The 23,045-nt window shown below is 43.1% G+C and overlaps 1 protein-coding gene across 1 annotated transcript in view; it reads right to left on the bottom strand.

The window, feature by feature from the left end:
* LOC140714075 (tubulin polyglutamylase ttll6-like) overlaps positions 1–23,045 on the bottom strand; it is a 59,305-nt gene that overhangs the window by 24,036 nt on the left and 12,224 nt on the right. Inside the window, exons 8-12 of the mRNA XM_073024788.1 lie at positions 21,967–22,052; positions 20,265–20,490; positions 8,063–8,244; positions 3,528–3,716; positions 1,972–2,140 (exon numbers count right to left, since the gene is read on the bottom strand). Of these exons, the coding sequence (XP_072880889.1) occupies positions 1,972–2,140; positions 3,528–3,716; positions 8,063–8,244; positions 20,265–20,490; positions 21,967–22,052 (852 nt within the window). The remainder of the gene's footprint in view (positions 1–1,971; positions 2,141–3,527; positions 3,717–8,062; positions 8,245–20,264; positions 20,491–21,966; positions 22,053–23,045) is intronic.

Below are 23,045 nucleotides of genomic sequence, written 5' to 3'. Positions count from 1 at the left end.
TTCCAGCCCAATGAACCATAACACCTATCAACCCACCTAGTTACCCCCAGCCTAATGACCAATTAACCTACTACCCAGTACGTCTTTGTACTGTGGGAGGAAACTGGAGCACATGCATTCACGGGAAGAATACACAAACTTGTTACAGATGGTGGCAGAATTGAACTCCAAACTCTGGAGTAATAGTGTTGCAAATGTATAGCCTATCACTGAAGTAAAGGGTCCCAGTACCAATTTTGGATTACACCGATGGTTGCACACTCTGCCTCCTATCACCAAGCCAATTTAGGATTCAGTTTATCGGTCTACCATGGATCACGTGGACTCTAGCCATTTGGATCAGCCTACAATGCAGAACCTTGCCAAAGAGATTACTAAAGACCATGTAGAGAACGCTGTCCTCATCAATATAGTTAGTTACTTCTTCAAAGACTTAAATCAAATTAGTGAGGCTGAACTTCCTGTGAATAAAGTCAAGTGGAAGACCAACTGGATTTTGTTCATCTGTGGCTGCACTGTGTGATACAAGAAAATTCTATGGACTGTCCTTGCAGAAACATGGCTCCGGGACAGCATCCATACACCAGCAATCTACAGGTCACAACACTCAGGAACATTTGTTTTGTAACTGTATATTTTTCTGATATCGTAATTACATGTCCTATATGTGCTGTGTGTGACTGTTGGTACTGTGTTTTGCACCTTGGCCCCAGAGGAATGCTGTTTCATTTGGCTGCATTCATGTGTATGGTTGAATGACAATTAAACCTGCACTTGCAAGCAAGGTGTAATGTCAGTAGCATTATACTGTTATATATTAACCATTGTTGGTAGAATCTCAGATGGAAATGAGAGGGCGTACAGGAGTGAGATATGCCGACTAGTGGAGTGGAGTCAAACCAACAACCTTGCACTCAGCGTCAGTAAGACAGAAGAGCTGATTGTGGACTTCAGGAAGGGTAAGACGAAGGAACACATACCAATCCTCATAGAGGGATCAGAAGTGGATAGAGTGACCAGTTTCAAGTTCCTGGGTGTCAAGATCTCTGAGGATCTAACCTGGTCCCAACATATCGATGCAGGTATAAAGAAGGCAAAACAGCGACTATACTTCATTAGGAGTTTGAAGTGATTTGATATGTCAACAAATACACTCACAAACTTCTATAGATGTACTGTGGAGAGCATTCTGACAGGCTGCATCACTGTCTGGTATGGGGGGGGGGGGGAGAGGGCTACTGCACAGGACCGAAAGAAGCTGTGGAGGGTCGTAAATTTAGACCGCTCTATCTTGGGTACTAGCCTACAAAGTACCCAAGACATCTTCAGGGAGCGGTGTCTCAGAAAGGCAGTGTCCATCATTAAGGACCTCCAGCACCCAGGTCATGCCCTTTTCTCACTGTTACCATCAGGTAGGAGGTACAGAAGCCTGAAGGTACACACTCAGCGATTCAGGAACAGCTTCTCCCCTCTGCTATCCGATTTCTAAATGGACATTGAACCTGTGAACACGACCTCAATTTTTAATATATATTTCAGTTTTTGTATGATTTTAATCTTTTCGATATACATATTCTGTAATTGATTGATTTATTTATTACAATTATTACTATTTCTAAATTATATATTGCATTGAACTGCTGCTGCTAAGTTAACAAATTTCACGACACATGCCGGTGATAATAACTGTGATTCTGAACTATATGTAATATATGCACTTTATGTCAACTTGTACATCTACAGAATGTGTTTTATTATCTGTTAATATTATTGTGCTAATATTATTTTGTGTGTTGTATATATGTACTGTGCTGTGCATCTTGGTCCCAGGAGAATGTTGTTTCATTTAGCTGTATACATGTGTACAGCTGACTGACAATAAACTTGAATTTGATACCATAGACGCACAGCAATTGAGGAAACAAGAAATAAACTGTGATAATTGAGAATGGAAAACAGAAAGAACGGTACCTCTTTCTTTATGGATAAGCAATGATTGTACTTCCTGAAGCCTCGGTCCAGTGCGGGAGCCTCACCCCCTGACTCGCCGTGCAGATGGATGTCCTTTGGATCCTTCACTTTTCTTCCTTTTGCCAGCTCCTTGGGTTCATTCTTCTGTCGAATCTCTTCAAGCTGCTGCCTGAGCACACAGAACCCGGTAACTAATTCTGTGACATATTCTGTTCCACAGTTTGCATGTGACACATTGCCACAGCCAACTCTATGTACAAGTCACTGGCCCCAGCCAGACTGAGCAGAGCCTTAGGTCCCACACCGCCAGGTTCAGAAAAAATTATTACCCTGCAGCCATCAGGGTTAGTTACCACACTGGTTCAGGAGCCTGATGGTTGCAGGGTAACCATCAACTGACCTCAACACTGAACTGACTACACACAACCTACAGTCTCACTTTCAATGACTCCACAACCCATGTTCTCAGTATTACTTACGTTTTATTTACACAGTTTGACTTCTTTTTTTGCACATTATTTGTTTGTCAGTCTTTATGTATAGTTTTTCATAAATTATATTGTATTTCTTTATTTTTCTGTAAATGCCCACAATAAAATGAATCTCAAGGTAGTTCATGGAGACATATGCGTACTTTGACAATAAATTTACTTTGAATTTGAGTTAAAATTGACAGTTGGAGTTTATGATTAAAAGTACAACCAAGACTCCTGCTTCTGATCCTATGTATGGAAATATGGACCTCCACGGATACTGTTCAAGGGTAGGAGTGGGCTCTAGGGTCTTGCTTCACAGTTCAGTGGATAAAAGAGTGACATTGTGGACAAAAGGAACCACTCTGGAGGGAGAACAGAGTGAAAGGAACAAGCAGCAAGTCTAAATTGGGCAGTATTGACGAAAGTTTATCAACCTGAGGTAAACACAAAGTACACTGCAGATGCTGTGGTCAAATCAAGACGTACAAACAAGCTGGATGAACTCAGCAGGTCGGGCAGCAACCGTTGAAATGAGCAGTCAACGTTTCAGTCAACGTTGACAGCTCCTTTCAACGGATGCTGCCCGACCTGCTGAGTTCATATCAACCTGAGGTGTTCTCTCTGGTTCTCTCACCAGGGATGTTGCCCTGACCTGTTAAATATTTCCAGCATTTTGAGTTTTTATTTCAGATTTCCAAGATCTGCAGATATTTGTATTGGTTACAAACAGTATTTTGTCCTATAAATGGCATTGGTATCTAATTTGATGGGCATTATAATTAGGGAAATGAGCCATTTCTAGAGAATCTGTGGCACTGGATAAGTATATGTACTTGGTTGAATAGCAATGATGAAGACCGCTAAACCCTGTAAGGCTACTGGGTTGGAGAGTCTTTGCATTAATTATTAAACATCTGTAGCCAGTGTCCAGAAATTACAGTACTTCAATTAAAATTGAATACAAATAACATTATTGTTGCCAAAGAACTAAACCCCACCATATTTCCAGCTATTATCGACGATTAACCCATATGCCTCCTTGCTCACAATTGGTTTTGTCCTCTAATGTGCTGGGAGTACCTGGCACATTCTTCCCTTGCTCTGGAAGCGACTGTCTCCTGAAAAAGTGATCCACTCTGTTTAAAAAAGTCATCGTATTTCTTGGAGTCTGACAGTGGATAAATCAAACGGAAACCTCCCAGGTGTTGCTTCTCATATTTTTCCACCTGTTGGAGCCAGGCTGACTGCTGGTTTTCATACTGCTCCCGTCTGTGGAGGTAAAAGATGTTAAATGAGGAGATGAGGAAAAGACAGCTTTCTCATCAACTCCAGCAAGGCTTTGAAATATTTTTATAGTCATAGAGTCAAACAGCATTGTCTTGCAACCATCACTAACATGTCAACAATTTCAGCCATTTACACTATTTCTACTTGGCTGTCTCAATACCCACACCCCACCCCGCCCCAAAACCAAGATAAACTCTTTCTTAAGCGCAACAGCTCATTGCACTATTTTTAAAGTGTTTCATTATCACCATCTACATTCTGCACCCCCCCCCCCATCCACTTCCCCCTCCCAAGCGCTAACACCAAGGACGCACTGGGAGAGCTTTATAATATCATCAGTTCTCTACAAAGCAGCATCCGTACAGTCTCTTCATAATTGCAGGAGACTCCAATCACGTTACTTATTATGTTTTTAAAATTACTTTTTATTGTGTGTTTTTATGCTGCATCATTTTCTTTTCCATTACACTTGTGTACTGAAGAACAACATTAAACAATCTCAAATCTTTACTTGGACAGGTTACAAGATAATCTACTGAACAATGTATAATTGGTTAACAGCATAAATGAAGGTACGATTGGCTTTAATGCCTCTGGGACGGGAAGATAAAATGGTTCAGGGTTCCCTCTCTTGATTCAGCAGCATTGTTTATACATTGACCACAAATCACTGAACAGCCTGCCATCACACACTATTTGGAAAGTAGAAATTGAGATAACATTGAATAACAATTTTTAATGTTTCTTCTTCCCCCTTCCTTTCCAGTCCTGAGGAAGGGTCTTGGCCTGAAACATCAACTGTTTATTCCTTTCCATTGGTTCTATATCACTCTTCACTATGGAGGGTCATTTCCTCTGTTGCCTTTGCTATTTTCCAATCTATTACACCCTTCTTTAACATACAGAATTAAAATTCAGGCAATAAGTTTAATTTCCTCTGCTGTTATAGCAAAGACAACAGGGGAAAATAACCTCCACAGTGAAGAGTAATATATCATCCGTTTACTTCACCTGCCAACTCATTTCCATTACTCCAATACTAATTTCCAGTGTTAATTTCTATGGGACTGATGGTGCATCAATATATTGGCTTTTATTGACTGGAAGAAAGAACAAGCAGTAGTTGACCACCATACTACATCCTGGAGACTGAGGGCCGGGCTCAGGCCTCAATCGCCTTTATACCGGGGTCTGTGGGAGGAGCCACAGGAGCAGTCAGCCGGGGGCGGGGGGGGGGGGGGGTCCAGACAGGTATATGTAGTTCACCGCAGGGACCAACACTCAATTTAATTTTTTTTCTTTTTGAAATAGACATAAAAATTCTTCCTATCAGTTTGTACATTTCTGTAATATTGAAGATAGCTGTGCTCCAGCTGTTTGTAAAGAATGATTTTGTGCATTGAAGATGAACTATCTTCACAGTGTCTTAGGAACTATCTTAGGCACATGTATACAGCGAGGGTACCTCAGACTTTCACACAGTACTGAGTTTGTCAACATGCAGCAGAGAGCAGGTCTGTAAATCTGGCAGGAGCAAAGGATGTTGGGAATGATGCAGGCAGAGTGCCGCGGGAGGGATGTGGGACAGCTGGTAGAGAAGGAGTGCCAGGGTGGCACGGGTACAGACTCACCCAGCCCTGAGACACCAGGCAAGGTCATTCGATTCCCAAAAATTGGTTTACAGAATGTCTCTCTGATGTTTTCCATTCCCTCACCTCTCCCCAACCATGATACACCTCTCCCTGCCCACTTCCCATATCAGAATCAGGTTTACCATCACTCACATACGTCAAGAATTTTTTTTTATTTTGCAGCAATACATTGCAATACAGAAAATTACTACAGTACTGTACAAAAATCTTAAGCACCCTAGCTATATACATATACCCCACACTTTTGACAGTACTGTTCTATAAGAAGGTGCCACAGTATCATAGTGGTTAGTGTTACACTATTACAGCTCAGGACACTCTAGAGTATGAAGTTCAATTCCAGCGCCGTCTGTAAGGAGTCTCTGTACATCCTCCCTGTGGAATCTGTGGGTATTCCCCAAGAGTTCTGGTTTCTTCCCACAGTCCAAAGACTGAGTCACAATTGGTCATTGTGAATTGTCCCGTGACTAGGCTAGAGTTAATCAGGTTGTAGGGTCGCTGGCTGCGTGGTTCGAAGGGCCAGAAGGGCCTATTCCACGCTGTATCGCTAAATGAAAAAATAAACCATGACTCCTCATGTACTTTCCTCTGGTGCCTCCTTCCCTTTCTCACATGGTACACTCTCCTCTCTCATTAGATTCCTTCTTCAACCTCCCAGCTGCTCACTTCATCCCCCCCACCCAACAATTTCCCCCTCACATGGTCTCACCTATCACCTGCCAGTTTGTCCTCCTGAAGGACTGTCATCAGTCCTGATGAAGGGTCTGGGCCTGAAACGTTAACTGTTTATTCCTTTCCATAGATGCTGCCTGACCTGCTAAGTTCCTTCAACATTTTGTGTGTGTTGCTCTGGATTTCAAGTATCTGCAAAATCTCTTAATTATTGATGTTTGTCTTCCACTAAAGGAGTAGAGTGGGAGAGGATGGGAGGGCGTGTGTAAGTGGTCAAACGGAGGGGAAAGTTGCACACAGTTGCTGCTCTTGCTACACCTTTAGGGTGGGAGGTGAGGAACATAAAGAATCTGTGTAAGATTAAAACCAATGACTGTGTCATCCAGTCAACTGATTCATGAATATCTGGTCAGGAAAGCTACTGCAGGATTTTAATTCTTGCATTATGATTTATATGTAAAGTAAAATGTAGCATGTACAGTTTTAACTCAAAGCACAATACACCAATGAGAAGACGACGTGTTAGCTGCCACTCAAACTCTCTGTAATTCCTGATATACGCAACACCTCGCCAATCCTCTCTCCAACTCTCTCCCTGTTAGCCTCCTCCCAGCTTCTGCAAAGAGTTCCACAAGGCACCCATGTTCCATGGTACACGGTACATAGCAGTGGAAAGGGATGGCACAGTAGCATAGTGGTTAGTTACAGTGCCAGTGATCACTGATTGGGATTCAATTCTCACTGCAATATGTAAGGAGTTCTCCCTGTGACCGTGTGGGTTTCATCCAGGTGCTCCAGTTTCCTCCCAGATGTACGAGTTAGGGTTAGTGAGTTGTGGGTATGCTACTCTGGTGCCAGAAGCATGGTGACACTTGCAGGCTGCCCCCACCACATCCTTGGTTTTGATGCAAACAATACATATCACCGTATGTTTTGCAGTTCATGTGACAAATAAACCTGATCTTTCTATCTTTTAATCTCACCTTGTTGGTTCCAAAATATTGCAAACATAATTAGAATTCCTCCCCAGGACACTTTGCCTCCAGGGTGAGAGTTAGTGTTTGACTGAAGATACTGGACTATGAAAGATCTGGACTAGCTGGCTCGCAAACAATGTACATTATGGAAGTAATTATAATTCAAAATTTGTGGTTGGAAGGCATTTTGGACATTGAAACTGCAAAACATCCCAAATCAAATTTTATTTCACATTTCTTCATGGGGTTTCATGTCAGCCAACAAGCAAGGAGCACAGAGGAAATGCTCAGAAACATCAGAGCTTACAGCCAAGGCACCTTTCACTGGTTATACAGCACAGAAACAGGGTTTTGGCACTCTAGATCCAATCTTCTTTGCTCAGCAACATAAACCCTATTTACCCACATAGGGTCATTTCCTATATCTTGCTCATTTAAGAGTCTGTCTCAATGTCCCTTAAACATGTGCTCTAGTGTGGTGACTACAATACACCAAGTAAGGCCTAAACAGAACATTTCAGCTCTTACATTCCATGTCCTGAGCTATGAAGGCAAGCATGCCATATAGCTTCACCACCCTATCCACTTATGTTGCTGCTTTCAGGGAACTATGAAGTTAATAACTCATCAGGGGTGATTGATAAGTTTGTGGCCTACGGTAGAAGGAGATGAGTTATTAACTTCAAACTCTCTGCATAATCACTCAAACAGTTGAACTGCATGCGCATATAATGAGAGCTGTATAACTCATCTCCTTCTACCTTGGGCCACAAACCTATCAATCACCCCTCATACCTTGATAACAAACTTACTTCGAAATTAACATTCTAGCTCTTACTTTAAATGTAAACCTCTTTAGGCAAGCATACTATATATACCTTCACCACAGTATCCACCCATGTTACCACTTCCAGGGAACTAACGACATGGATCCCCAAGTCTCTCAACTTTTGACTTTAGCCCTAGTTGTTGAAAGAAGCTGGGGACGTGAAAAAAGGCAGGTCCCACTGGACTCCTGATTTTCTACCTTGATTCACGAGTTAAGTGACGCTGCCACAGGCGCTCCTGCACCCTGCGCCTCTCTTCCTCCGTCGCCTTTTGCTTGTTGTTTGCTCCAAGGTTTATCAAAGAAATTGTATCATACAGAAGATTATCCTTCACCTCTCTGTCCAGCCTGGAATCAGTAGTGAAACTGGGAGAGTGGTTTACCTGGAAAGCAAAATATAGGCATGGCATTGATATATAATTAATTGAGACCCTCTGTTGGTCGGAGTTAACTCTGTATGTTGTGTCCTGGCTGTTCACATGATGCATAAGCCAGGGTGGTATGATCTGGAGAGCAAGCTGTTGCCCATGCAGCAGGCTCCCTCTCTCCACGCAGCTGATGAATGAAAAGGGAACGGCAGAGACTGATACAGTTTGAAACCAGCAGCATCGCAGGAGTTGCCAGACAGCATTGAATTCAACATAGGACTACCTTAGGGATTCTAACTCTGCATTTTTCCTTGGGGTTTACACCCAAAGTCTTCCCCATGTGTGGGTATAGCCGCAAGGTAGTGGAGATTTGAGATCAGACTTTTCCTTCTCCTAGATGAGCTTCCAACCACGGCTGACAAGCCCCAACTGTACAAAGCAACTAGTTTTAAGGTGCCAGTAACACACCTTTGCCCCTTCTCCTGTCAGAAGGAATGGTTCCATGAGTTACTTAGCTACTAAGCCAGGAACTGGACTTGGCTGTCTAAAGCTATTTGAAACACATCCCTTTGGGAGCATTTATTAGGTAGTGGGAGTTTAACCCCGCCCAGCTATAAACCCTTAAGCAACCTACATAATTAATAGGCTGATCATTATGAGTACATATGAAATTTCCTATACCAGTCCTTGTCAAATGCAATCCTATTGAAATGTGTGCACTCTCCCTTAACCATGGCTTCCCATCCATCATAGTCAACAGTGCTTCCAATCATCGCTGTTCCCAATACTTCAGCTCTCACTACTTCACACCCTGAACAAGGATTCCACTTGTTCTCACCTTCCACCCCATCAGCCTGCAGACTCGACACAGGTGTGTAGCAGTTTCTGCAATGGCTTACCATGTCAGCGATTACGGTTCAATTTCCATTGCCGTCTGTAGGGAGTTTTACATTCCCTCCATGACCCTGTGGGTTTACTCCTGGTGTTCCAGTTTCCTCCCACATTCCAAAGACACACAGGTTAGGGTTAGTAAGTTTATGGGCTTGTTATGATGGCACCAAAAGCACGGTGATATTTGCAGGCTGCCCCCAGCACATACTTGGACTGAGTTGGTTCTTGACTCAAACGACACATTTCACTGTATGTTTCAATGTATGCATGATAAATAATGCTAATCTTATCTTAAATCATAATATCATACATATTTTATGCTAATTTTTAATAAGGGGCCACTGTGGAAGTTGACGCAAGTCGAGAGTTAAGCAGTCAGCCCAGGTAAGAAACATCTTTTAAGACAGGTTTTTCAAGAGCATAGCTTCCTCTTTCATAGAAGGGGGCCAGAGTCATTTGGCTTACTGAGACAAGATAAGAATGCACCAGAAGGATTTAAGGAAAACACACCAAGGGATAATTACTTTACTAACTTCAAAGTATTATCGGTTGTTGGCTTGTAGTTTCTTTTGACTTTTAACACCAGTATTGTGAATGGTAAATATCTGTAGCTCCTAGTCAATTCTGTATAAAAAGAGCATTTCTCTGTTCAGAGTTCAGAACAGTGTGGGTGACAGAGGCCGTGCTGTTCTCCTTGTGCACAAGTAAATAAAGTGTGATTGAGAAATGAGTCCAGTTAATCGGTGACAAGACCACCAGACTCATCTTCCTCTCCCCTCCACTCCAAATGTGGCATTTTTCCATGACCCCCGGTTTATCCGATCATTTCCATCACACACCTTCACCGTGTGATGGCACCTTTCTGTGCAACATCACAGAATGCAACTTTATCTTTTCCCTTTCCACATCCAGTGATTCAAAACTCAGTGACTTAGTGCTGCTTCTTTCAGATTAGTGAACTGCCCATAGTCTGGGTTTATTTACCCAATATGCATTTTTTAAAACCAAATATGCATTTGTTTTTTTTTACCCAATATGAATTGTTTTTTTTAATCTGTTATACATTTGGTTTTTACCCGATAGGCATTTGGTTTTCCACAATATAAACACTTTGCAGTTCTGGCGTCAACAACTCTACTGAGTGTTTCTTTTATAGACCACCCAATCGTAACAGAAACATCAAGGAGCAGATAGGGAGACAGATTCTGGAAAGATACAACAGGGTTGGCATGGTGGGAGATTTTAATTTCCCAAATATCGATTGGCATGTCCCTCAAGCAAGAGATTTAGATGGGTGGAGTTTGTTAGGTGTGTTCAAGAAGGTTTCTTGACACAATAAGCCTACAAGAGGAGAGGCTGTACTTTATCTGGTATTAGGAAATGAGCCTGGTCAGGTGTCAGATCTCTCAGTGGGAGAGTATTTTGGAGATAGTGATCACAACTCTATCTCCTTTACCATAGCGTTGGAGAGGGATAGGAACAGACAAGTTAGGAAAGCATTTAATTGGGGTAAGGGGAAATTATGAGACTATCAGGTAGGAACTTGGAAGCATTAATTGAAAACAGACGTTCTCAGGGAAATGTACAGAAGAAATGTGGCAAATGTTCAGGGGATATTTGCGTGAGGTTCTGCATAGATACATTCCAATGAGACAGGGAAAGGATGGTAGGGTACAGGAACCATGGTGTACAAAGGCTGTTGTAAATCTAGTCAAGAAGAATAGCTTATGAAAGGTTCAAAAAGCTAGGTAAGAGCAAGAAGAGGTCATGAGAAGGCCTTGGCAGACAGGATTAAGGAAAACCGCAAGGCATTCTGCAATTACGTTAAGAGCAAGAGGATAAGACGTGAGAGAATAGGACCAATCAAGAGTGACAGTGGAGAAGTGTGTATGGAACCAGAGGAGATGGCAGAGGTACTTAATGCTTCAGTATTCACTATGGAAAAGGATCTTGGTGATTGTAGGGATGACTTACAGCAGACTGAAAAGCTTGAGCATGTAGATATTAAGAAAGAGGATGTGCAGGAGCTTTTGGAAAGCATCAAGTTGGATAAGTCACTGGAACCAGATTAGATGTACCTCAGGCTACAGTGGGAGGCGAGGGAGGAGATTGCTGAGCCTCCAGTGATGATCTTTGCATCATCAATGGGGATGGGAGAGGTAACGGAGCCCGGGAAATTATAGACCAGTGAGTCTTACTTCAGTGGTTGGTAAATTGATAGAGAAGATCCCGAGAGGCAGGATTTATGAATATTTAGAGAGGCACAATAGTCAACATGGTTTTGTCAAAGGCAGGTCGTGCCTCATGAGCCTGACTGAATTTTTTGAGGATGTGACTAAACATATTGATGAAGGTAGAGCCATAGATGTAGTGCCTGTGGATTTCAGCAAGGCATTTGACAAGGCACCCCAGGCAAGGCTTATTGAGAAAGCATGGGATCCAAGGGGAAATTGCTTTGTGAATCCAGACCTGGCTTGCCCACAAAAGACAAAGAGTGGTTGTAGACGGGTCATATTCTCCATGGAGGTTGGTCACCAGTGGAGTGCCTCAGGGATCTGTTCTGGGACCCTTACTCTTTGTGATTTTTATAAATGACCTGGATGAGGAAGTGGAGGGATGGGTTAGTAAATTTGCTGATGTCACAAAGGTTAGGGGTGTTGTGGATAGTGTGGAGGGCTGACAGAGGTTACAGCAGGACATTGATAAGATGCAAAACTGAGCTGAGAAGTGGCAGATGGAGTTCAACCTGTAAGTGTGAGGTGATTCATTTTGCTAAGTCAAATATGATGGCAGAATATAGTATAGACTCTTGGCAGTGTGGAGGATCAGAGGGATCTAGGGGTCTGAGTCCATAGGACATCCAAGGCTGCTGTGCAGGTTGACTCTGTGGTTAAGAAAGCATACTGCGCATTGGCCTTCATCAATTGTGGGCTTGAGTCTAGGAGCCAAGAGGTGATGTTGCAGCTATATAGGACCCTGGTCAGACCCCACTTGGAGTACTGTGCTCAGTTCTGGTCGCCTCACTAGAGGAAGGATGTGGAAGCCATAGAAAGGGTACACAGGAGATTTACAAGGATGTTGCCTGGATTGGGGAGCATGCCTTATGAGAATAGGTTGAGTGAACTCATCCTTTTCTCCTTGGAGAGACGGAGAATGAGAGGTGACCTGATAGAGGTGTATAAGATGATGAGAGGCATTGATTGTGTGGATAGTCAGAGGCTTTTTCCCAGGGCTGAAATGGCTAGCACAAGAGGGCATAGTTTTAAGGTGCTTGGAAGTAGGCACAGAGGAGATGTCAGGGGTAAGATTTTTACGCAGAGAGTGGTGAGTGTGTGGAATGGGCTGCTGGCGACGGTGATGGAGGCAGATACGATAGGGTCTTTTAAGAATCTCCTGTACAGGTATATGGAGCTCAGAAAATAGAGGGCTATGGCTAACCCTAGGTATCTTCTCAAGTAAGGACATTTTTGGCACAGCATTGTGGGCTGAAGGGCCTGTATTGTGCTGTAGGTTTTCTATATTTCTGTGTTTCTGCTCCAAAAGGCTCAAATATTCCTGCCACTTCAATTCCCCATCCCACTCCCACTCTGACATCCTTGTTCTTGACCTCCAACTCTATTTCAATAAAACCTGATTCAAGTTTTAAACACAATGTTCTGCAGACGCTGGAAATTCAGAGCAGTGCTCACAAAATGCTGCAGGAACTCAGCAGGTCTGATCTGTTGAGTTCTTCCAGCAAGTTTGTGTCCAAAGCAAGTTTGACAGTTTCTCATGTTTCAACCAGGCATGCCCCAGGCCCAAAAACTCTACAATGGACTTCAGATAGTCAGAATTATCCAGTTCTGATGAAAAATCATCATTGTGCAAGTTCTTCCTCTCTCCACAGATGCTGCCTGACCTGTTGGATATTTGCAGCATTCTCTTCCATCTCTGATTTTCAACCACTGCAGAGATGCACCTCACAGTTCCAGTGTTGTTTTGTTTCCTTTCTCCTCCATCCTCACCCAGCTCAAAACATCCACCAGACAGATAAACTAACTAATTCCACCATGGACAGTCCCAAGCCCGGCTGTGAAAAGAGCATGGGGCTAGCAATACCATCCCATAAAAATCCAGAGATACAGAAACGGCAACAGAAGCTCCAAAGACCTCACCCTGGGAGAGTTAGAATCTTAAGATGGCCTACACCTGGGAGACAACTTGAAAGACTGGCTCGAACAAAGGACTGTGACAAGCTGTTGTTGGCTGCCATTGCCCCAGTAGGGTTGATGGCCTTAAGTAAGTAACACAGATAAACAGCAAGTATCAAGCCTTCAGAACCCTCTTTCAACTGGAACCAACATTATCTGCATCATTCAGTCTACCTCACTCTCAACATTTCCTCTATTTTTTTTTACAGCTGCATGGACCAACATTGCAAAGACATTGCTCTAAACAGGAAATTTTTACACGGCCTGAAAAAGTGCAAATTAAATTTTTTTTTGTAATATGCATAAATGAATATTTAGAATGAAAACTGAAGAATCACACTTTTGATTTTATTTATTAATTGGAAGAGTATAATGAAGCACGGTACAACAAAGAGAATCATTCATGTTTTATAAACCTTTTCTAGCTGCGTAGCAACAAAGGTTATGTGTGTGTGTGAGCATTCAGTTACTGCGCAGCCACGCACCTTAGAAGGAACAGTGCTCACTCTCTATCCTATTACAGGTATTTTTTAAAAATGTTTTCCCTTCCTGCCTCTTCTCTGCTTACTTCACTAGTTTTCCCAGGTTTGCTGAAATGTTATTAATCTGAGATGTTAACTTCTATGTCTCACACAACATATGCTGACTGACCTACTGAGAAGCGTCTCAGTCTGAAACGTTGGCTGTTCCTCTCCATTAATGCAGCCTGACCTGCTGAATTCCTTCAGCATTTTGTGTGTGTTGTTCTGGACTTCCAGCTATGCAGAATCCCTTGTGTTTATTATCATTATCCAGTATTTGCTGTTTTGCTTTTGAAAAAAGATTGATTGACTTAGCATACGTTAAGCATTACACCTTAGGTTGGACAACGATCACCCTTTGCAATACAACGTAAATAAATCATGGCTCTTGTTTCTACTCAAACAAATTTTACCCAACCAAAAAAATTCTTTCCAAGACTGAGAATCTCTCCAAGGCCTATTGGCACCTGCATTAGTAACTTCAATTTTCACCCTCTATTATTTTAGAATATTTGGAGCTTAACCCCGTCAAATGTGAGGTGTTGCACCTTAGTAGGTGAAATGCAAAGACACAGTACGCTGCTAAGGGCAAGATCCTTAAGAGTGTTGATGAGCAGAGTGCAAGTACATAGCTCCCTGAAAGTGGCTACGCGGGTTGGTTAAGAAGGCACATGGCATATTTGCCTTTATTAGTCAAGGCATTGAGTTCAAAAGTCAGTAAGTTATGTTGCAGCTTTACAAAACTTTAGTTAGGCTGCATCTGGAGTACTGCATACAGTTCTGGTTACCCCATTAATATTGTGTGGATTAGAGCAGATGTGCTAAAATGAGAGGTTGGATAACCTTGAGTTGTTTTCTCTGCAGCGGCAGAGGCTGAAGGGAGATCTGACAGAGGTTTAGAAGATTAAATAGAGTAGACAGACAGTATCTTTCTTCAAGGGCTGAAATGTCTAAAACCAAAGGGCATGCATTTAAGGTGAGAAGGTATAACTTTGAAGGAGATGCAAGGGGCAAGTTTTTTTTAAACACACAGAGAGTGGTGGGTGCCTGCAATGCACTGCCTGGGGTGGTGGTAAAAGCAGAGACATTAAGGACTTTTGAGAGACATACGACTGTGTGGAAAATGGAAAGATATGGGCATTGTGTAGGAAGAGATTAGTTTAATTAGCCATTTGAATCCAAATTGAATTGGTTTGGCACAATATTGTAGGCTAAAAGAACTGTTCTATGTCCTAATTTGCCCAAAGCATGCATGATAGCCATAGACCTCATCTCCCTGTTTAAAAATTATAATTTTAACCAAGACTCAATCATTCACACGGGTCTCAAAACCAGCTTGGCTCAGGAAGAGCTAAGGTTATGGGGTTCTGGGTTTTCTCCAGAAATTGTAGCACTTTTTGCTCTTGTCTACATCTACGGTGTTGAGCTTGAGAGAACTAAGAGCTTCAGATTCCTAGGAGTGAACATCACCAAGAGCCTGGCCTGGTTGAACCACGTAAAGACCACGGCCCAGAACACTTAGCAACACCTCTACCCGGTCAGGAGCATGCGGGAATTTGGCATGCCCCTGTCGACCCTCACCAGAAACCATCCTCCCCTCTGTGGACTCTGTCTACATTTCTCGCTACTTCAGCAAAGCAGCCAGCATAATCATAGACCTCACTCACGCTGGACAGTCTCTCTCAACCCCTCTTCCAATGGGCAGATGATACAAAAGCCTCAAAGCAAGTATGGTACGTTTTCACAAATAAAACCATGTGGGGTGTTTTATGTTTAAGAAAAACTGTAACAACTCTTATTGTAACTGCATTGCTGAACACAAAAGGTGCAGTAACAGAACTTTACATAATAAACCATCATGTCAGACCAGCCTCTTAAAGTGAGCCCCAGCTCAATGTCAATGGTTGTGAATTATGTACGTTTCCACCAATTACATTACCCTACACAGCCCCCAGAATTCACTAACACCCATAGTATGAGCCTGTCTGGAGCTCGGCTGAGCTGCCTGGCTCAGATCCAATGTTCCACGGGTGGAGGAACAGCAGGTGCCTCTGACTCATCCTGATGTGTGTAGACATAATTATGGTCATGCCTTGATGGCAGGGGCACAGTAGTGGATTCCTCCAAATTTTGGTGACCAGTTTAAGGCTATCTATCGAAATACATTCAGTTTACCCCTCTTATCTATGATAAAAGTTTTTTTCTCTGTTCCAAAACGTGGAACGAGCCATCATAAGGGGGCCTAAGGGGATATTGGTATACCTCACGGTAGATGAAAACAAGTGAGGCGGAATGTAGGTCAACAGGAACCCAAGAGTGCAATGTGCCCTGACGGGAGGTAGGAATAGGTGAAAGGGCATTGAATTTACTGAGGAGGGTAGATTGCTGTGAGAGGCTGACCAGGCAAGCATGGCATTGGGAATAAAATCATCTGGCACTCATAATGGCTGCCCATATACCAACTCAGCCACGGACAAATGCAGGTCCTCTTTTGGAGCTGTTCAAAGCCTCAGCAGGGCCCACGGGAGACGATCAACACTCATTTGTCAGGGTAGCCCTCAGAGCAGCCCTTAAAGAGTGGTGAAACTGCTTGCATAGGTTCATTGGACTTCAGGTGATACACCGTTGTGTGATGTAGCCTAACACTGAGGCTCTGGGCAAGCGAAGCCCAGAGGTCTGAAATAAATTGGGGACCACAGTCAGGAAGTATCAGATGAGGTGCCAAAACGAGTAACCCAGGTGCTGATGAACACCTGAGCCACATCTGGGGCCGTCATTGATGCTCGGGGGACAATCTTTGGCCACCCAGTGGTAAGGAGGTGTATGAAACTGCTGGGGGGGGGGGGGGGGGGGGAAGAGGGAGATAAAACAGGACCAACAAGGTCCACATTGACGTGGTCAAACCATCACGCATGGATCTCAGAAGTTGCCAATGGCGCCTGAACATGATGGTTAATTTTTGCCCGTTGGCACTCCACACAGGCAGTAGTCCAATCACACGTGTCCTTACGAAGGCTGTGCCCCACAAACTTTAATGCAACCAGTTTCTGGGAGGCCTTCTGGAGTGCAGGAGGCCATGTACGGAGTCAAAACAGTCCGCTTCCAGTTTGCAGGCACTTTGGGGTGAGGGCATCCGGTTGATACATCGTACAGGAGAGAAATTCCAGATTCCCCAAACTTAGTGTCAGCCAACCACAGGCCTGTGACTGCTTTTTGGTAAGCCTAGACCTCTGGGTCAGTAGCTGGTCAGCTGCCTTGCTGGCATAGTCAACTCCTCAATGGCTTGCTGTGAGAGGCAATCAGCCATGGCATTATTTTTCCCCTGGTTATATTGTGCTTCAGTTGTGAACTCTGATACGTTGGCCAGGTGGCATTGCTGCCGTGCAGACTAGGGTCTGCTGTTTTAGCCATTGTGAGCATGAGCAGTTTGTGGTCAATGAACACAGTGAAATGGCGGGCTGCCACACTGAGGTCGAGAGGCTCACGGTCAAATGTGCTGTACTTACTTTCAGGAGGATGGAGCTGCTGGCTGAAGGTGAGCAACCGCCAGAGGCCTCTGATCAGCTGCTCGTGCACAGAACCCACAGCATAGTCTGAAGAGTCAGTAGTCATGGCTACAGATGCATTGGGGAGCAGGTGCACCAGTAGGGTCACGTTAGAAAGAGCTTGTTTGGGGTCATCAAACTGGTCATGTCCACTGATCAATCAAGCACTTGATTAAGGTATAGCCTTTAAGCACACTATACAGGGGGAGTACAAGTTCAGCAGCTCGTGGAATGAAGTGACGACCCAAAGCCCTTGACATCAATAAACTAGCATTTCTTAAGATCAACTAATAGTCCTGGGGCACACAGGAAATCTGCACTGAGCAGAGGTCTAGCCACTTTAGCAAGGACAAAGTTCCATGTGTAACTTCGTCCACTGAAGCAGAGCATCACCTGTCGTGTCCCGTGGGTCTTGATCCGGCTGCCATTGGTGGCTTCCAGTGAGGCTTCATTGCTCTTTGCCTTCTCAGCAGTAGGTGATGCCAACAGCACACTCGCTTGAGCACCCGTGTCACACAGGAAGCGTCGTCCTGAAAGGGTGTCCGTAATGAAGAGCAGGTGAATCTGGCAGCTGCACAGACCTCTGATGTCCCGATGCACTGGCTCTGTCAAAGCTGCAAGGCAGTTGCACTTCCTCACGTTCGTACCAAAATGAGCCTGGCATTGTCTGTTTCCCAGCCGTGGGTATCCATATGTTGGGGGCCTTCTGACTGGGCTTATTGAGGCAGGAAAAGGAGGAGGAATGTTGCACCACTGCCTGGCTGAGTACAGACTATCCGCCATTTTAGCAAGCTCCCTATAGTCCATCATGGGTGCATTAGCAAGAGTTATGCAAACTTCACAGGCATTTGCTGCATGAAGAGTTCTTTAGAAATAAAATGAGGATGGCGATTTCCCAGGAGAGACAGCATGTAGTCCATTAGTTCCAACAGTTTAGCATTGTGGAGGCCAGGCAAGGAGAGTTTTCAGCAATCAGTATTTATCAAGTTCAGGCAGGTGGCCATGGAGTTGCTGAGCGATGCTACCCCGTAGAGAAATCTGGTGTTGTCAGCAGTGATTTCTCGCAATAGGAATTTTACAAACCAAGCAACGGCATTTTGCTCCCAAAACTCTGGCAGTTTCAAAACAACTTTGTTGGCTGACATGTCCAATAACTCTGCTCTAGGACAATTCCATCATGGCCACCAATGTAGATTTTCACAAATAAAACAATGTGAGGCATTTTATATATTTTTAAAAAAATGTAATACATTTATTGTACTCGAAACACTGAACACATAAAGCCCAGTAACAGAACTTCACATACTATGCCATCACATCAGATCAGCCTCTTAAAGTGAACCCCAACTCAATGTCAGTGGTTGTGAATTATGTACATTTCCACCAATTACATTACCCTACAGTACCATCAGGCTCAAGATAAGATTCTATCCCACTATTACGAGACTTAAACAGCTCCTTAGTACGATAAGATGGACTCTTGACCTCACAATCTATCTTGTCATGATCTTGCACCTGAACTGCACTTTCTCTGTGACTGTTTCACTTTATTCTCCATTGTTATTGTTTTACCTTGTTCCACCTCAGTGCACTGTGTAATGATCTGATCTGTAGGAACAGTATGCAAGACAAGCTCCTCACTGTATCTTGCTACATGTGACAATAATAAACCAATTCTATTGCACTTGACTCAGACTTACACTGCAGTACTGAGAGAGTACTGCACAGGTGAAGTACAAAATGTATGTTCAACGAGCGTCTGTGGATATCTAAATAATCCTAAACACACAAGATTCCGCTGATGCTGAAAATCCAGAGCAACACACACAAAAAGCTGGGGAAACTCACCAGGTATGAAGAGAAATAAAGAGTCGACCTTTCAGGCCAAGACCCTTCTTCAGGACTGGAAAGGAAGGGGGAAGATGCCAGAATAAGTAAGTGGGTGGGGGTAGATAGAGGAAAGAGAACAAGGTGATAGATGAAGCCTGGTAGGTGATGGAGGGGGGGGGAATAAAGTAAAAAGCTGGGAGGTGATAGTTATGTACAATGTCCTGTGTATGTTACTCAAAATGGCTTCTTTGGTTTGTTAAGAGTGGGAATGCTTCTTTGTCTGATAAGTGTTCGCCTCACAGTTATTTAGCTTTAGACTTGCTGATATGGGGATTGTATTCATTTGTTAACCAATGGGGAATGTTATTTTGTCTGGTGAGGTTGGGAGCTTGGGGGTTTTCGCGGTTTTTTCAGGGGAGTCGGAAAGAAGACACCAAGGATGGTGGACGTGCGCTGCACTGCTTGGTTGACCACTGGTGTGGTCCCAGGTGCGAGGACGTGGAGGTCAGAGGAAAGTGACGAGGGGTCGAATGGTTCGATGGTTGAGCTCCAACGATGTGCACTAAACTGACTGAACTTCGATAAGTTGGCACCTTTTACTTTTTTCTTTTCTTTCATATATATTGTATTGCATAGTACTCTTTTAGTTTTAGTAAAATCTTTAAAATGTATTTCATAACGGTATCTGGTGTGAGTTTGATATTGTGTGGTACGCGCGGCATAAACTTGATTCCCACAGCACCTTGCGTGTACGGGAGGTGGGGTTGGTGTGTGGCTGGATCTCCTTTTCCCCTAGACATATACCAGCCTGTTGGGTAAGTGTTACAGTTAGAAAAGGAAAAGGATTGAAGACGAAGGAATCTGACAAGAGAGTGGACCATGGGAGGAAGGGAAGGAGGAGGGACACTGGGGGAGGTGATAGGCAGGTAAGGAGAAGAGGTAAGAGGTCAGACCCTGTTTTCTACTACGTCTGATTTCTGATCTGATATAATCAAAAATGGTCACCATAAGATAAGATTTTACATTGCTTGTGCATGTTTATCACACTTAAAACCCACCTCCAAGAGCCACGGCTTCAAATTACGGTCCATCAAAATATCGAACCCTAGTATCTCAAAGCAGGCGCTGCCACAGAAATGATTGGAGAAACAGGTTCGGTAATTGTGCTTTAAGATCGGGTAGGCAGAGATTAGAGTTTTAACAATGACATCCTCAATGTCCGTCCAGACCTTTGGCACGCTGTACCCATGATCTGTCAACCACTTATTAAGTGAAGACAACTTTCTGTACAACAAAGAACACAGAATGGGTGAATTAATACAAAGCTGGATAAAGATTGCACTATGATTAACTTGTAGATCAGGCACCAATAGGTATATTTTTGATATTAACTAACTGTGTGAGCAACTTTTCCATGGATGGTCCCAAGCCTGGATGCGAAAGAAGGAGGGTTAGGCATGGGGCTGGCAATCCCATCCTGAGAAACACCAAAGGTCTCATTCCTGGCAATGGAGGGACCTAAGAAGATGGGGATCACTTGGAAAGAATGGCCTGGGACAGGGGACTCTGGTGAGCCGCTGCCGGTGGTGTAGGCCCCAACAGGGTTGATGGGCTTAAGAAGAAGAAGTGTATGACTGGAATTACAGGTCAGTTGTTTGGTAAAAAAGGTACCAGTTTTTAATTTTATCTGATTTGGGGCAGCAGGTAACGTAACAGTTAGAGTAATGCTATTACAACGCCAGCGCAATCGCCAATTCCCTCTGCTGTCTAAAAGGAGTTTGTATGCTGCCCCTGTGATTGCATGGGTTTTCTTCAGGTGCTCCAGTTTCATCCCACATTCCAAAGGTGCATAGTTTAGGGTTAGTGAGCTGTGGCCATGCTATGTTGGAGCTGGAAGTGTGGTTACACTTGCAGTCTTCCCCCAGCATGATCCTTGCTGATTTGCTTTGACACAAATGATGCATTTCCCTGTATATTATGATGTACATGTGACAAATAAATTAATCTTTATAATGAGCTAAAAGACTCCAGCTATGCTCCCACTGAGAATTATTTTGAAGACGTTACAATTGGTGAATAAAATGGTCCCAGGTGACCCAGGTGAAACTGTCATGGCTTCACTGCTGGTGTCACACAATTCCTATTACAAGAATGATTGATTGTGAAACATATTGCACCAACAGTACAACTGGTATTTGTATTGGTTTACCGGAAAATAGGACAATAACATCATATTTATACCCTAAGATTTATCAGAAGTTCCTTTAATAATACTAAAACTTTGTACTTTAAGTGATATGAAGGTTACCTTTTTTGTCACATCTACATTGAAACATACTACAGTGAAACATGTCATTGAGTCACCAACCAACACAGTCCAAGGTCATGCTGGGGCAGCCCGCAAATGTTGCCTTGATTCCAACGGCAACATAGCATCCCCACAGCTTACTAACCCGTTCATCTTTGAAATGTAGAACTGAACCGGAAGAAATACACATGGTCACGGCAAGAACGTACAGACTCCTTACAGACTATGGCAAGAATTATACCCTGATCATTGGTGCTTTGAAGTGTTATGCTAGTTGCCCACAAGTGTTGTGGGATCTGTCTAAATCAGTCATTAGTGATACCTGGTGCCACATATTCCCTCAATGACTTGCCCAGTTACCTTAACCAGTGTTTTCAATAATGATGCTACATATCGATAGTGAAGAAAACAAGGTTTACTTTAAGATTTCTTTCCCCAACCCATTTAAGTACCTTTTGCTGCCACTGTCGCCATCTCTGATGAAATTCTTGCTATGCCTGTTGATAGCATAGTTTGTCAAGTGCATACAGATGTCATCCTGTCATCAACAACATACTTCAATCATTTGAAACAAGTATTTTACAAGCACCCTTCATGCCCACATTCCTTACAAACACTGTAACCTTCTCCAGTCCATTAACCTTTGGAGATGTCTGCATGCCTCCAGTTCCAGTCTCTTACACACCTTTGCCATTGGGGAATGGGTCTGCAATGTTTTAGGTCACTTATCCTAGCATCTCTTTCAATGCCAGTTTAAAATAATCTCTCAAAACAAGAGATTCTGCAGATGCTGGAAGTCTAGAGGAACGCTCACAAAATGCTGGAGGAACTCAGCAGGTCAGGTAGCATATATGAAAGGGAACAAATAATTAACATTTTGGGCAGAGACCCTTCATCAGGAGTGATGAAATAACCTCTAGTATTTATAAATCAACAAACTACTGATACACCTGTTCTATAGATGCCGGGAATCTGAAAAAAAACACAAATTCCTGGATTTGGTCAGATCAGACGGCATTTGTGGAGATTGAAAAAAAAGACACAAGGTTTCAGCTTAATGACCTTTTTGTCCTAATGAGATTATCTTTGGGCATCTTCACCAATGAATCATAGCTCCCAGCTCTTTTGATTCTTGTTCATTGTGATGCTGACAGCACCATGACTAAACCATGGATCATTCAAACTATAAAAGTGTAAATTATTATCGATGCAAGCTGCTAAATCTATGTTCCCACTGAGTCACTAGTGTAGCAACTGGAAATCTTTGTCTGTAGACCTGGAATGCATTGTCTAATATTAGTAATAATAACAATAAGTTTTTTTATACATATAACATCTTTCATACATTAAGATGCAGGCTCAAAGTACTTTACATAGATTGTAAAGCTAAATTAGTCATAAAAATATGATACAAAATTTAAAATCATAAGTAAAGGCAAACATTATATAATGTAATGTAATCGAATATATTCAATTATATAAATGTAATCAACATCAACAGGCACCAAGTAATCCTGTAAGTAGGCCACAT

This window comes from Hemitrygon akajei, chromosome 21 (genome assembly GCF_048418815.1).
Source record: "Hemitrygon akajei chromosome 21, sHemAka1.3, whole genome shotgun sequence".
NCBI classification, from domain to species: Eukaryota; Metazoa; Chordata; class Chondrichthyes; order Myliobatiformes; family Dasyatidae; genus Hemitrygon; species Hemitrygon akajei.
The sequence above is the reverse complement of the archived record's forward strand: the minus strand, read 5'-3'. Positions and strand labels throughout refer to the sequence as shown.